Source organism: Monodon monoceros, unplaced genomic scaffold, assembly GCF_005190385.1.
Source record: "Monodon monoceros isolate NGI ecotype Baffin Bay Population unplaced genomic scaffold, NGI_Narwhal_1 Super_Scaffold_10, whole genome shotgun sequence".
Lineage (NCBI taxonomy): Eukaryota > Metazoa > Chordata > Mammalia > Artiodactyla > Monodontidae > Monodon > Monodon monoceros.
Genome location: NW_021703766.1, coordinates 47763769 through 47778528, shown reverse-complemented (window position 1 = coordinate 47778528; position 14760 = coordinate 47763769). Strand labels below are relative to the sequence as shown.

The 14760-nt window shown below is 35.6% G+C and overlaps 1 protein-coding gene across 1 annotated transcript; it reads left to right on the top strand.

The window, feature by feature from the left end:
• Window positions 1–5767: 5767 nt before the first annotated feature.
• Window positions 5768–13712, top strand: ZNF404 (zinc finger protein 404). The gene is made up of 3 exons (XM_029241651.1): window positions 5768–6342; window positions 7289–7415; window positions 11982–13712. The coding sequence occupies exons 1-3, from the start codon at window positions 6313–6315 to the stop codon at window positions 13502–13504; spliced, it is 1680 nt and encodes a 559-aa protein (XP_029097484.1). The 5' UTR covers window positions 5768–6312; the 3' UTR covers window positions 13505–13712.
• Window positions 13713–14760: the final 1048 nt, after the last annotated feature.

Here is a 14760-nt window from a genome sequence, read left to right as displayed (position 1 = left end):
AAAAATGTGACTATATATGTACAGAGCTCTTTCTGGACTGTCTATTCTGTTGGTCTGTTTGTCAATCCTGTGTCAGTCCTGCTGTTTTAATTACAGTAGCTTTATATTATGTCTTGATATCTGGTAATGTACATTCGACAACTTTGTTCTTCAAAATTGCCCTGACTGTTCTGGATTCTTAGCATTTCCATATAATTTTAGAATGATTTTCTTAATGTTCTAAAAAAAAGCTGCTAATATTGTTTAGAGATGCATTGAATCAGTAGATCAATTTAGAGAGAAGTGGTCATCTTAGAATAGATTCCTCCAATTCATGAACATGAAATATGTTTCCATTTATTTAATTCTTCTTTAACTTCTTTCCTTAATGTTTTGTTGTTTTCAGTCTAAAAGTCTTGCACCTCTTTTGTTAGATTCATTCCAAAGTGTTTTATATTTTTCATGTTTTTTATGAACTGTTGGGATTTTTAAAATCTCATTTTTCAATAGCTTTGCTTTACTATAATTGTTTGTTTTATACTGTGACCTTTTATTCAACAAACTTTCTAATAAATTCATGTATTCTAATAGTCTGTAGGATTGAAAATTTTTTTCTATGTACAAAATCATGTTATCTGCAAATAAATATGGATTTACCTCCTTCCTTCCAATCTTCATACCTTTCATTTCACTTTTTTCTCTTATGGTATTGGATAGGTCTTCAAATACAAAGTTAAATGGAAGTGGTAAAAGTGGAGATCCTTGCCTTATTCCTGAACTCAAGACATTAGTCCATATTTTACCTCTCAGTTTTATTCTGTAGATCCCCTTTATCAAATTAAAGAAGTTCTATTCCTAGCTGGCTGAGAATTTTAATCATGAACTGATGTTGAATATTATCAAATGGTTTTTCTGCATGTAATGAAATGATTGAATGGTTTTTCTCATTTATTATTTAAAGTTTGAAGATTATATTGATTGCTTCTTAAAAATAAAGTGACTTTGCATTTCGAGAATAAATCTCTTGGTCATATATATCACTGGCCTCTCCTTGCTAATATTTTATTTAATATACTTGCATCTGTGTTCGTGATAGAGATATATGGTAGTTTTCCTTTCTTGTAATGTCATTGTCAGGTTTTGATATCACAATTATGAGGGCCTCAAGACATGGTCCATTTTTATTTGTTTTCTAGAAGATACTGAGTTTGATTGGCATTTTCAATTCCTTAGCTGTTTGGAGGATTTGCCACTGAAGCCTCTGGGCCTGACATTTTATGGGAAGGTCCTTAATTAATATAGATATAATTTCTTTAATAAATATAACAATATTCAGATTTTCCATTTTTTATATCAGTTTCATTGAATTGTTTTCAAGAAATTTTAAAATTTCTTCTATATTTTCAAGTTTATTGTCATAGAGTTGTTCATAAAATTCTGTTATCAATTTAATAATGTCTATAATATATGTAGTGATATCTCCTTTTATAGTCCTGATATTGGCAATTTTTTCCTTGAACAGTATAGCTAGAGGTTTATTAATCTTATCTCTTCAATGAAATAGCTTTTGGCTTTATTGATTTTCCTCTGTTATAGATCTGGGTTTTTTATGCCACTCATTTTAGTATGTTTTACTTTCTGTAGGCTTAATTTGCTTTCCCTTTTCTAGCTTCCAAAGGTAGATCATTGATTTTTAACCATACTACTTTTATAAAACATAAATTTATGTTTGGGTGAAGGGGATCAAAGAGTAATAAGAAAGGAAAATAATAAGTGGGCAATCATTATAAATGCTCATGCTATCTACTGGGAGAAAATAAATTATGGATTTATTTGGCATTGTAGTAATTTGACAAAGGATTTTCATAATAATTTCACTACTAATTGATTTACTATGTCAATGTCTTTAGTACACCTAGTAATTACCAGTGATTAGATAATGAATGGCATTTATCTGCAGCATTTGTAAAAACAAAACAAAAACAAAAAATATATATTTAAAACTAAAAATATCATTGTAAGCATTGGTTTGACTGCATCTCACAAGCTTTGTTATGCCATACTTTTATTATCATTTAGCTCCAAATATGTTCTAGTTTCCATTACGATTTATTCTTTGACCTGTAATTATTTCAAGTGAATTTTTATATTTGGAAACATTTGAGAAATACCAGTTTTTGAGTTCCAAAATATACATTCTTTGATATTAATCGTTTGAAGTTTATAGATACTTATTTTATGGCCCAGAATATTCTGAAAAATATGCAAAGAATGTGTAGTCTGTAAGTATAATGTTCAGTTGGGTCATTTTGGTTATTCCTGTTCAACCTGCTATGGCCTTGTTGATTTTTTTTTTTCTCTTCCTGTTATCAGTTACCAATGGAGGGTATAAAAAATCTCTAAAGTTAATTATAAACTTATCCTTTAATTCTGTTGACTTTTGCTTTTGAAACTATCTTACTAGGAGTAGAAGGAATGTAGGATAACTGTTATATTCTTGTTGAATTGTAGGAAATATCTCTTTATTACTTATAATACTTCTTGCATTTAAGTCTATTTATCTGTTGTTAATATACCAGTGTGCTTCTAATTACTGTCTAATATACTTTTCCACTCTTACTTTTAACATATCTGTGTCTTTAAAGTATGTTTCTTATAAGCAGTGTAATTGATCCTGTTTTTAATTTAATCTGAAAATCTTAGTTTTTAATTGCAATGTTTAGTCCATTCACATTTTATTACAGTTACTGATATAGTTTGGTTTAAATATGCCATCTTGCTATATGTTTTCTGTTTATCCCATTTATTCTTCATTTCTTTATTCCTCCTTTCCTGCCTTCTTTTGAATTAATCAGGTAGTTTTCATTATTCCATTTAATCTCCTCTATTAGCTTTTTTAGTTGTGCATCTTTGTATAATTCTTTTAGTAGTTACCTGAGCTATTATAGGATGCATCTTTTTTTTTAACATCTTTATTGGAATGTAATCGCTTTACAATGTTGTGTTAGTTTCTGCTGTATAACAAAGTGAATCAGCTATATGTATACATATTTCCCCATATAGGGTGCATCTTTAATACAGTCTTCTTTAAAATAGGGTTTTTAGGGGACTTCCCTGGCAGTCCAGTGGTTAAGACTCTCCACTCGAAATGCAGGGGGCACGGGTTCGATCCCTGATTGGGGAGCTAAGATCCTGCATGCCGCATGGCACAGCTGAGAAAAAAAAAAAAAGTAGGGTTTTTAACCACATATCAAATAACATAAGAACATTTCAATAGTTTAAATCCATTTATGCTGATATTGTCATTCCTTCTTCCAGTAATACAATCTTCACAAAGCATTCTAGTTTTGGTTCCTTTAAATAGTCCATTTGTTTAGTCATATATTTACTTGTCCACAGCTGTTCATTGCTTTTTGGCACATTCATGCTTCCATCCAGGATTATTTTCCTTTAGCCTGACTGCTGTCCTTTACTATTTCTTGTATTGTGGGTCTGTTGATCAGAAACTCTCTCAGCTTCTGTTCAAAAAAATCTTTATTTTACCTTCATTTCTGAAAGATATATTCTCCAGGCATAAGATTCAGAGTTGTCAGAGTTTTTTCTTTCAGCACTTTGAAGATACGATTCCATTTTTCAGGCCGCTAAAGTTTCTGTTGAGATAAGAACTATTTTTGTTGTTGTTGTTTATTTATAACATGTCTTTTTTAAACTACATACTTTCAAGATATGTTTTTCAATTTTGTTTTTCAACAATTTGGCTATGATATGCCTGGGTAAGAATTTCCTTATTTTATCTGGTTAGGTTTGCTGAGCTTTTTGATTTATGTATCAAGATATTTCATGAGATTTGGAATGATTTTGTCCATTATTTCTTCAAAAATCAATTTTCCGTTCTATTTCTTTTAGGTGTTCAATTCCACATTTTATCTGTTTCTTGTATTTCTCTTACATTCAGCTCTGTTCTTTCTTTCTTCTCTCTGCGTAAGGTTATTGTTAATTTGACTTTATGTTAATTAATACCATTTTCTGCTGTTAAATCCATCCAATACATTTAAAATTTTTGATATTATATTTTTATAACTATAAAATGTTCATGTGGGTCTCTTTTTTATGAGTCTACTAAATCTCTATTGATATACTCCATTTTGCATTCCATTTTGTCCATCTTTTCCTCTATTTTCTTTAGCATGTTAATCATAATATCTTCAAGTCCTTGTCTACTAGCTCCATTGTCTGGATCATCTTTGGGTTTATTTCTATTGAGATTTTTCTCTTGATTATCAGTAACTTTCCTGTTTCTTTGCATTTTTCATAAGTTTTATCATATACTGGCATTGTCAATAATATAGAGACTCTGGATTACGTTATCTTCCTTTAATAAGTCTATGTCAGGGTTTCTCAACCTTAGCACTGTTGATATTTTTGACTAGATAATTCTTAGCTGTGGTGGAGGGCTTTCCTATGCCTTGTAGGATGGTCAGCACCATCCCTGATCTCCACCCACTAGTTACAGTAGCACCCCTCCACACATTTTGACAAACAAATATGTCTCCAGACATTGCCAAATGTGCCCTGGGGGGCAGGATCACCCCCTATTGAGAACCAGTGATCTGCACAATCATTTTCAGTATCTGTTTCATTTTCCATTATATGAATGAATACACTTTATTGAATTAACTACCCATCTAAGTACATTTAGATTTTTCTCCAGCGTTTTTTTTTTTTTTTTCATTTTAACTAGTGTCTATCATCATGTTCCTTTATACATCTCTAGGCACATCTTACAGTTATTTCCTTTAGGTGAAGTCTCAGAAACGGCCTTTCATCATTAAATTCTTCTTATGCATAATTTTTCGTACATGTCTCAATTGCACTAGGTTTTCACAGGTCTATAGGATAGCATGAGAATGCTCTTTTCCCTACAGCCTTACTAATATGTGGTGTATCATCAACTTTTAAAATCTGACAGTTGAATACCTATAAAATTGTACTATCTTTGTTGCTTTAAAACATCTCTTTAGTAAATCTTTTGACAGGTGCTGTCTTAATTATTTATTTTCAGGTTTCATATAATGAAACAAAAAATCTGGGTGTCAGAGACAACAGTTCAAAAAAAAAGTTGACTTTATAATTATAGAAATGTGATTGAAAACACCACTTCTACTTACAATTTGTGATATGGGAAAATACCTTTGCTTCTTTGAGCTTTTATTTCCTCATCTGTTGAACTGAGTTAATAAGTACATTTCAGGATTAAATTTTAATGTGTATAGCACAGCTATCACATAGAAGGTTACAAATATCTATGTATTACTGTATGGCTTTAGTGAGTATGAATTCACATCTTCCTGTGGGTACTGGGTGGCAGTGATTCATGCCAGCAAGCAAAGTGGATCCTGATAGGGAAATCCAGGTTGGTCAGCCCAGAGGACCTTGGAGTCAAGTTCAGGCTTCACGTGGGCAGACAGTTTTACGGTGGTCAGGTTTTCCAAGTTGGTCCCTACTCTTTTCTGCCTTTTTAAAAAATTTATTTATTTTTATTTTTGGCTGCATTGGGTCTTCTTTGCTGTGCGCAGGCTTTCTCTAGTTGCACCGAGTGGGGGCTACTCTTCATTGTGGTGGCTTCTCTTGTTGCAGAGCACGGGCTTTAGGCACATGGGCTTCAGCAGTCGTGGCACGTGGGCTCAGTAGTTGTGGCTTGAGGGCTCTAGAACACAGGCTCAGTAGTTGTGGCTCACGGGCTTAGTTACTCCACGGCATGTGGGATCTTCCCAAACCAGGGCTCGAATCCATGTCCCCTGCACTGGCAGGTGGATTCTTAACCACTGCACCAACAGGGAAGTCCCTGTTTTCTGCCTTTTGTCTGGCAGAGTCCAGGTCCACCTTGAGGACATGAAGGTTGTTGAAGTTTGTGTTGTATGGCCTGGTCTCAACCCTGGAAGGTAGGGCTGAATTGGGGAGGAGGATCTGCTTAATGTGACTGGACAACCCAAGCTGGGTACATCTGGCATGATCAGAATGAGAAATAGGCCAGAGGGGCGTGTCTGGATCTGGCTTTGGTTCAAGAGAGCCTCTGCTCTGTATCCACGCTTGTGAGGCTTGTTTCCCAGACACAGGAAAGGGTTTGAGTTTGTCTGGACTCTGTCTCATATCCCCTGACATGTGTTTATGTGTTTGGGAGGGCAGAGAGTGGGCAAGGATGGCGAGAAACAGGAATAAAGAAGAAAAAAGAAAGGCTCTCTTACCTTAATTTTGGGAGTTCTGAGCTACATTGTGTTTCAAGGCTTCTTTTTCCTCCCTCAGCTCTGGCTTCTCTGGACTCAGCTTCTGAGGATGATTGGCAGTTCTAAAACCATGGGCCGGGTAAGTGGGTTTCTCTCCTTCCTGAAATATTACAATTTTTAATTCAGATAATATTTTCATTCTTTATCCCAAAACCTCCTTCCTAGGAAAGCTGTATCTCAGCCTGTTTCACAGTTGCTGCCTTTACAGAGAAGGATGGTGTCCTCCCTATTTGCTCCCTTTTTTCAAACTGATTTTTCAGTTTTTCATCAAATGAGTTATTCCTGTTCTATATGTTCAGTCTTCTCTCGGGAGCAGTGTTGGAGCAGTAAAGGGGTGAATTACCTTGAAGGAAGTATTTTAGCTTCCCTTGTTAGGTTTGTAGTTTCATTGTATAGAAATGGTGGCCCTCTTTGACCAGAAGAGGGAGAACTTTCTCCATAGTTTTCCAGGTAGATAAGGGAGAATTTGGTTTCGAATGGTCTCAGTCTCAGTGTTAGATGAGATCTCAGCTTTGAAAAGCTTTTAGGTTTGGGTTGAAATGGGATTGGTGCCTGCCTACAGAGAGGAGGGGTTCTGGCTGAGGAATCACTGAGAAGTGAATAGGGTTCTGAGGCCCATTTTGTAGGGGAAGAGAGATTGCTTGGCTTGAGTCATTCAATGTTGTTCTGGATCATTCTACATTAGTGTGTTCTAACTCAAGAACCAGAAGTTCAGTAAGGGATTGTAGAAAGGGAAGATGAGAACCACATCTGGTGGATAATACTGAACTGTGGGGAAGAGGTTAAAGAAAATTTTGAAAATTAAAATTAAAGAAATTTTTTGTGCTCCAACAGGATTATTCAAGATTGGGTAGGGAATCTACTTCAGATATGCTAATTTATTTATTATTTATTCTCATCTACCCATGTCATGATCTTTAACTTCAGCTACTTGTTTTTATATATCACCCCCTACTGCAACTCAATATTCCATCTTGAAATTTTTTTTCTACCTTTACAAATAATACATGAATTTATCATTTCAGGTGCCACTGACATTCAGTGATGTTGCCATAGACTTCTCTCAGGAGGAGTGGGAATGCCTAAACTCAGATCAGAGGAACTTGTACAGAGATGTGATGTTGGAGAATTATACTAACTTGATATCACTGGGTAAGGACATCTGCCTGAAGTAATGTAGAATCTGCTATCTGGAATATCCACTTTTTCTACTGTATATTTTATGCTCTGTGCTAAGAAACTAGCGAAATTTCTGCTCCATATTCTCAAAGGACTATTTGGGGCTTTGTTAGATTGAAATAAGCACCTTCATTCAGCATCTAAATCTTTTTTAAAATTTTATTTATTTATTTATGGCTACATTGCGTCTTCGTTGCTGCACGCGGGCTTTTTCTAGTTGTGGCGAGCGGGGGCTACTCTTCGTTGCAGTACGCAGGCTTCTCATTGTGGTGGCTTCTCTTGTGGAGCATGAGCTCTAGGTGCACAGGCTTCAGTAGTTGTGGCACGCGGGCTCAGTAGTTGTGGCTCACGGGCTCTAGAGTGCAGGCTCAGTAGTTGTGACGCATGGGCTTACTTGCTCCGCAGCATGACAGCACCTAAATCTTCTCTGTCCTTCATTTACCTTCCTACCTCCTTCTGATCCATCCTGCAGTTGCTTTTTCTAAATGACCAAAGGATTGAATTCTGGGAATTTTCTGCATAACTACTGGCAAAGAAAACAAATGTCAAATTATGTGTATTTTCATAATGTCAATAAATATTCTATTTTAATTGCCAATCCACCTACATGGAGAACAGGTAACACAGAGTCCTGGTTTTCTCTTTATTACAGATGAGACTTTGTAATTTTTACAGTGGTAGAATGAGTCAAGATCATTATCTTTTTGAGTATTTTCTGTTACAGCAGTGAAAATGTTGGCTTTCAGTAATTTGATAGATTCTACTCAGAAGTGTCTTTGTTCAGGTTTTGGACAATACTTGACCGTTTTCTCCTCTCCTCTGGGATTCCAGTTATACCTACGTTAGATCTTTTGAGAACTTATCTCTCTAGAAATTCACTTTGATTGTCTTTTATAACTTCCAGTTACCTGTTGCAATTCTTTTATTTACTGTCTTTTTATTACTATTTTTATGTCTTAATTAATTTATTTATTCTTATTGATTTATTTTATTTTTGCCTGTGTTAGGTCTTAGTTTCGGCATGTGGGATCTTTCATTGCAGCATGCGGGCTCTTCATTGAGGCGAGCAGGCTTCACTCTAGTTGTGGTGTGTGGGCTCTAGAGTGAGCAGGCTCAGTAGTTGCAGCATGTGGGCTTAGTTGCCCCTTGGCATGTGGGATCTTAGATCCCCGACCAGGGATCAAACCCACGTCCTCTGCATTGGAAGGCAGATTCTTAACCACTGGACCACCAGAGAAGTCCCTGTTTTTTTAAAATTTAATTTATTTTATTTTTCTTTTGTTGACTGCGTCGGGTCTTAGTTGCATGCAGGCTCTTCGTTGTGGCATGCGGGCTTCTCTCTAGTTGTGGTGTGCAAGTTTTCTCTTCTCTAGTTGTGTCACGTGGGCTCCAGGGGGCATGGGCTCTGTAGTTTGTGGCACGTGGGCTCTCTCGTTGAGGCACATGAGCTCAGTAGTTGTGGTGTGCAGGATTAGTTGCCCCGCGGCATGTGGGATCTTAGTTCCGCAACCAGGTATCGAATCCGCATCCTCTGCATTGGAAGGCGGATTCTTTACCATTGGACCACCAGGGAAGTCCCTCATCTGTTTTTTTTTTGTTTGTTTTGTTTTGTTTTTGTTTTTTCGGTACGCGGGCCTCTCACTGTTGTGGCCTCTCCCGTTGCGGAGCACAGGCCCCGGACGCGCAGGTTCAGCAGCCATTGCTCACGGGCCCAGCCGCTCCGCGGCATGTGGGATCTTCCCGGACTGGGGCACGAACCCGTGTCTCCTGCATCAGCAGGCGGACTCTCAACCACTGCGCCACGAGGGAAGCCCCCTCATCTGTTTTTTTAAACTCTTCCATCAGTAGTTATTTTGGAATTCTTGTATGCCTTCATTGTTTGGTATCATCTGTGGGCCTACTTCTATTGTTTCTGTTTTTTCCTCTTGTTATTTGCCATATGGTAATGCCTCTCCAAGTTACTAGTAATAGTGATCGTGTGCTGGACATTGTGTACAAAAGAACTGAAGAGATTCTAGATAGTGATATCTTCCACCAGAGAGAACTTAACATTTTCCTCTCTGGGTCTGATAGAATAGCAGATATTAAGCTGGGTCAGTGCTGGTTTTCAGTTTGGTAATACTCAACTACCTCTTTTTTATCACTGTGCTCAGAATCAGTGAGTTTCTCTAGGGGAAAAGCGGTGGTAGATCTTCAGGGCTAATTCACCACTCCTTTAATGGCTCTTATCTGTTTGGATTTTAAATTTACTCTCCCAATGGATCTTTTATTTCCAGAAGAAATGCTGACAATTAATAAGCTAACCATCCATTTGGTAAGTTAGGAAGAGCACAACAGACTTAAAGAAAGTGGAAGAAAGGAATTAATAAAGGAAAGAACAGAAATTAATGAAATAAAAACTGAACATATAAAAGAGCAAGTCAAAACTATAAATTTGGTTATTTCAAAGAATTAATAAAATTGGTGCAACTCTCTCAACATGAATCTATGTAAGAAAAAAGGGGGCCTCATTACAAATCCTGAAACCTTGAAAATGTGATGCTAATTTTGATAAACATTATGCCAGAAACTGAAAAATCGAATGAAATAAATTATTAGAAAATTTTAATCTACAAAACAAACAGGAAAAAAATTGAAAATATGAAAACTCTCACAAGCACTAAAGAAGCTGCATCAGTAATCAAGAGCCTACCCACAAATTGGAAGATTCAGGCCTAGATGGTTTGTCATTAAAGTGCAAAAGTTTGAACATGTAAGAATTTGGGGGAAATTTTTCCCATGACCTCTTACATGTGGATTCTGACAAAGGATAAGCTACAGAAAAGTAAGAGATAACTAGGAAATAGCTACTTGAAAATACAGAGTATATTTATAATAGCTCTCTAAATATCCTTGTCTACTAATTCTATTATCTGTGTCACTCCTTGCTCTGTTTCTTTTTCTTGATTTTTCTCCTAGGAAGGGTTATATTTTCCTACTATTTTGCATGCCTGATAATTTTTGTATTAGGTGCCAGACATTGCAACGTTTACTGTGTTGGAATGCTGGATTGGGGGACTTTGTTCTGGGATTCAGTAAATGGGACTTGTTGATCCTTTCATGGTTTGCTTTTAAACTCTATTAAGCTGGGTCCAGAACAGCTTTTAGTCTAGGGCTAATTTGGCCCCGCTACTGAGGCAATAAAGTGTGAGAGATTAGAGTCAGAGAGAGATAGTTGGTAACTGTTGCATAATTTTCAGAAACTAGATCGTTATTTTACTCAGTTGCCTTCTCCACTGACCTTGATTTTTATCCTTACTTACCTTGATTTTCATCCAAGTTACATTTTTAATTCACTATTTTATTCTACAAGTCATTATTTAATACTTACCTTGTGGTAGAACTTGTTTTTCAGTGGTAGTTGAAAGAAGTTTTGAATTCATACTTGAGCTTTAGAATAAGAAAATAAATAGTAAGACAAATGAGACAATAAATATGTATGAGAGAAAAGCATCATGAAGACAAAGAATTAGATGTTGGAATATAGAATAAAGGATATGAATTTACTTACAGTTAGCAGAGCCAGCCTTTCTGAGGAAGTGATTTGTAACACCTGGAGATAGTCATTTAGAGAAGCCACCTAAGAGGATTCCTGCAAGGTAAAGCATCCGTGTGAAGCCACAGGCAATGGGAAAAGTTGCAGTATGTTCTAGTAGCTGAAAAGATGCAGTGTGGTCAGATATAGGGGAAAAGATGTCAAGGGCTTGAAATGAATTTGTAGAAGTAAGACAGAGTTTTCTTATTTATGGTTATGTGCTTGGGTTTCATTCTAAGATAAAGACAGACCATTGAAAAAATTACATAGAGAGCCATCTGGTAGAGAATATTAAAAATGTAGATGACCAGGACCTACTCACAGATTCTGATTCACTCAGTCTCAGTGGATATCTAAAGGGTAGTATATACATACATCACGCCCTCTTTTTTTTAAAACATCTTTATTGGGGTATAATTGCTTTACAATGGTATGTTAGTTTATGCTTTATAACAAAGTGAATCAGTTATACATATACATATGTTCCCATATGTCTTCCCTCTTGCGTCTCCCTCCCTCCCACTCTCCCTACATCACGCCCTCTTTGAACCATTATTATAAAACTTCTCACTACCCACCTCCAGGTTAGCACACACAGTTTTGAGGACATTAGCCTGCTGTTGCCCCCTTTGCCTGGCAAAGCAAATAAAGCTATTCTTTTCTGCTTCACCTCCCTCAAAAAAGAAGGGTTGTATATGTAAGAAATTCCTGTGGAAATACTGATCCACAACTAAATATGAGAACTACTGATTTTTCTCTTTGCCTATTCACAAACTTTACATTCTCATGTTAGCTTTAATAATTTTCTGAGCCCTTCTTGCCTTTAAAAAATTTCATCACATTTTTTAAGAATTTTATGACCCTTTTACTTCTAATGGATATACTTGTCAATTTATTATTCTTCTTACTATATTTCCCCTTGTACAAGAAAAATAGCATTTGTTTGTTCTCTCATTTTCTTTCAGACATTGATTTCACAAGTGAGAGCAACAAATTATCTTCAGAAGAAAGCAGTTATGAAGTAAATTCATACCATTGGGAGACAATGAATAGAAGTAAAACCTTCAACTTTATGGCGTTTATTTTCAGAAATGACTCACAGAACAGAACTAAATTTGAAAGACAACAGAAACCTAAAATGGGATATTTTAATCACATGATATTCAGGAAACATATATCCCTTCCTCTACATCAAAGACTTCACACTAAAGAGAAGTCATATGAATGTAAGGAATGTAGAAAGGGCTTTAGGAAATATTCACACCTTATTGAACATCTGAGAGACCATAGTGGTGTAAGACCCTATGAATGTAAGGAATGTGGAAAGGTCTTTATAGTTCTCCAGCATTTTATTAGACATAAAAAAAGTCACACTGATTTGAAACCCTTTGAATGTAATGGATGTGAGAAGGCCTTTAGGTTTTATTCACAGCTTATTCAACATCAGATAATTCATACTGGTGTGAAACCCTATGAATGTAAGCAATGTGGGAAGGCCTTTAGACGTCATTCTCACCTTACTGAACATCAGAAAATTCATATTGGTTTGAAACCCTACAAATGTAAGGAATGTGGGGAAACTTTTAGGTTGTACCGACATATGTGTCTCCATCAGAAAATTCATCATGGTGTGAAACCCTATATTTGTAAGGAATGTGGAAGGGCCTTTGGTCATCGTTCAAGTCTCTATCAGCATAAGAAAATTCATTCTGGTGAGAAACCATATAAATGTAAACAATGTGGAAAGGCCTTTGTTCGCAGTTATCTACTTATTGAACATCAGAGAAGTCATACTGGTGAGAAGCCTCATGAATGTAAAGAATGTGGAAAAGCCTTTAGTAGGGGCTCAAGCCTTCTTAAACATAAAAGAATTCATAGTAGCGAGAAACTCTATGATTGTAAGGAATGTGGAAAGGCCTTCTGTAGAGGCTCTCAACTTACACAACATCAGAGAATTCATACTGGCGAGAAGCCCCATGAATGCAAAGAATGTGGGAAGACTTTTAAGCTCCATTCTTACCTCATTCAACATCAGATCATTCACAGTGATTTGAAACCATATGAATGTAAACAATGTGGGAAAGCCTTCAGTCGTGTTGGAGACCTTAAAACACATCAGTCAATTCATGCCGGGGAGAAACCTTATGAATGTAAGGAATGTGGAAAAACCTTTAGACTTAATTCTCAACTAATTTATCATCAGACAATCCATACTGGTTTGAAACCATATATATGTAAAGAATGTAAGAAGGCCTTCCGTTCTATCTCAGGTCTTTCTCAACATAAGAGAATTCATACTGGTGAAAAACCTTATGAATGTAAAGAATGTGGTAAGGCCTTTAATCGTAGCGATCGACTTGCTCAACATCTGAGAATTCATACTGGTGTGAAGCCACATAAATGTAAAGAATGTGGGAAAGCCTTTACTCATTGCTATCAACTAACTCAACATCAAAGATTTCACATTGGCGAGAAAGTCTTAATGTAATGAGAGTCAGAAAGCCTTTAGCCATGACACATCCTTTAACATTATCACTATTCTACCACCTAACGATATGGTAAAGATTAAATTATTTAACATAAAATATGATTGTTTGGAAGGGCATCTGGCACAGAGTATTTGCTTACTAAATACTGTATCATTCTTTAATGATAATTACTAGTATTACTATAAATAAATTCATGTGGAAGGAAGACCCCGTGAGCATATTTTTAAAATCTATCATCACTCATCCATATTTCATTTCAGATAATTAATTCTGGACAAAATCCCATAGAATGTTTTAAACAAGAAACTTTTTTATTCAAAGCTCATCCCCCTGAAGATTAATAATGGTAAGAAACCCTATGCTTTTGCTGAATATTGAGAGTATAGCTGTTGAAAAATTGGAAAGTGGTTTGAAGAAATTTTTTTATAATAATTTCTATAATACAGATAACATACAATCCACATTCCCTACAATTCATGGAAATTAGAGATTAACAATGGGTAGCCAAAAGACAGATGTTGACTTGGAGAAGGTTTCCTCAAGTATTTGAAAAATGTCAAATTTACATAAAAGGTACAACAATGGTACAATGAAGGTTTATTTACCCTGTACCTATATTTAGTATCTCTCTCTCATGAAAATGTATATATACAGATTCACATATATCATACATTTTATATATATATATATATAATTTTGCTGTGCCTTCTGAGTGAATGTTTTAGGTATCACTTCACCTCTAAAAAAAGTCAACATACAACTCAAAAATACAACTGCCAGGTTTAAAGATTATCTTCTACATGACCACTAAGCCATTGTCACCTAAAAAACAACAGTAGACCTATAATATTCTGTAATATTCATCCCATTTACAGACTTCTCCAATTTTTAAAAGAATGTCTTTTGAAAGTGCTGGCTTTTTTTTTTTAAGCCTAAAACCAAACTAAGGTCACATATTTTATATGATTATGGCTATTGAGTCTCTTTTGGTCAAACACTTATCCTCTACCTGTTTTGTGACACACTTTTTGAAGACTCAGGAGAAGTAACCATATAATGTTGCACATTCTTTATTTGTACTAATTTTTCTCTGAGTGGGCTTAAGTTGTTTCTCTATCCCTCGCATTTATTCTGAACTGGATGTTATGTCTAGAGGTTTGATTAGGTTTCAGATTAAACATTTTTGACATGATAACTTCATAGATAATATTGTGTACTCAATATTGTAAAATAACAGGTGGCACACAGTGAAGCT

Coding starts and splice junctions, on each gene's coding strand:
- ZNF404 (XM_029241651.1), top strand. CDS start 6,313: ATGATTGGCAGTTCTAAAACCATGGGCCGG. Junction 6,343..7,288: donor GTTCTAAAACCATGGGCCGG/GTAAGTGGGTTT, acceptor TTATCATTTCAG/GTGCCACTGACATTCAGTGA. Junction 7,416..11,981: donor TACTAACTTGATATCACTGG/GTAAGGACATCT, acceptor ATTTTCTTTCAG/ACATTGATTTCACAAGTGAG.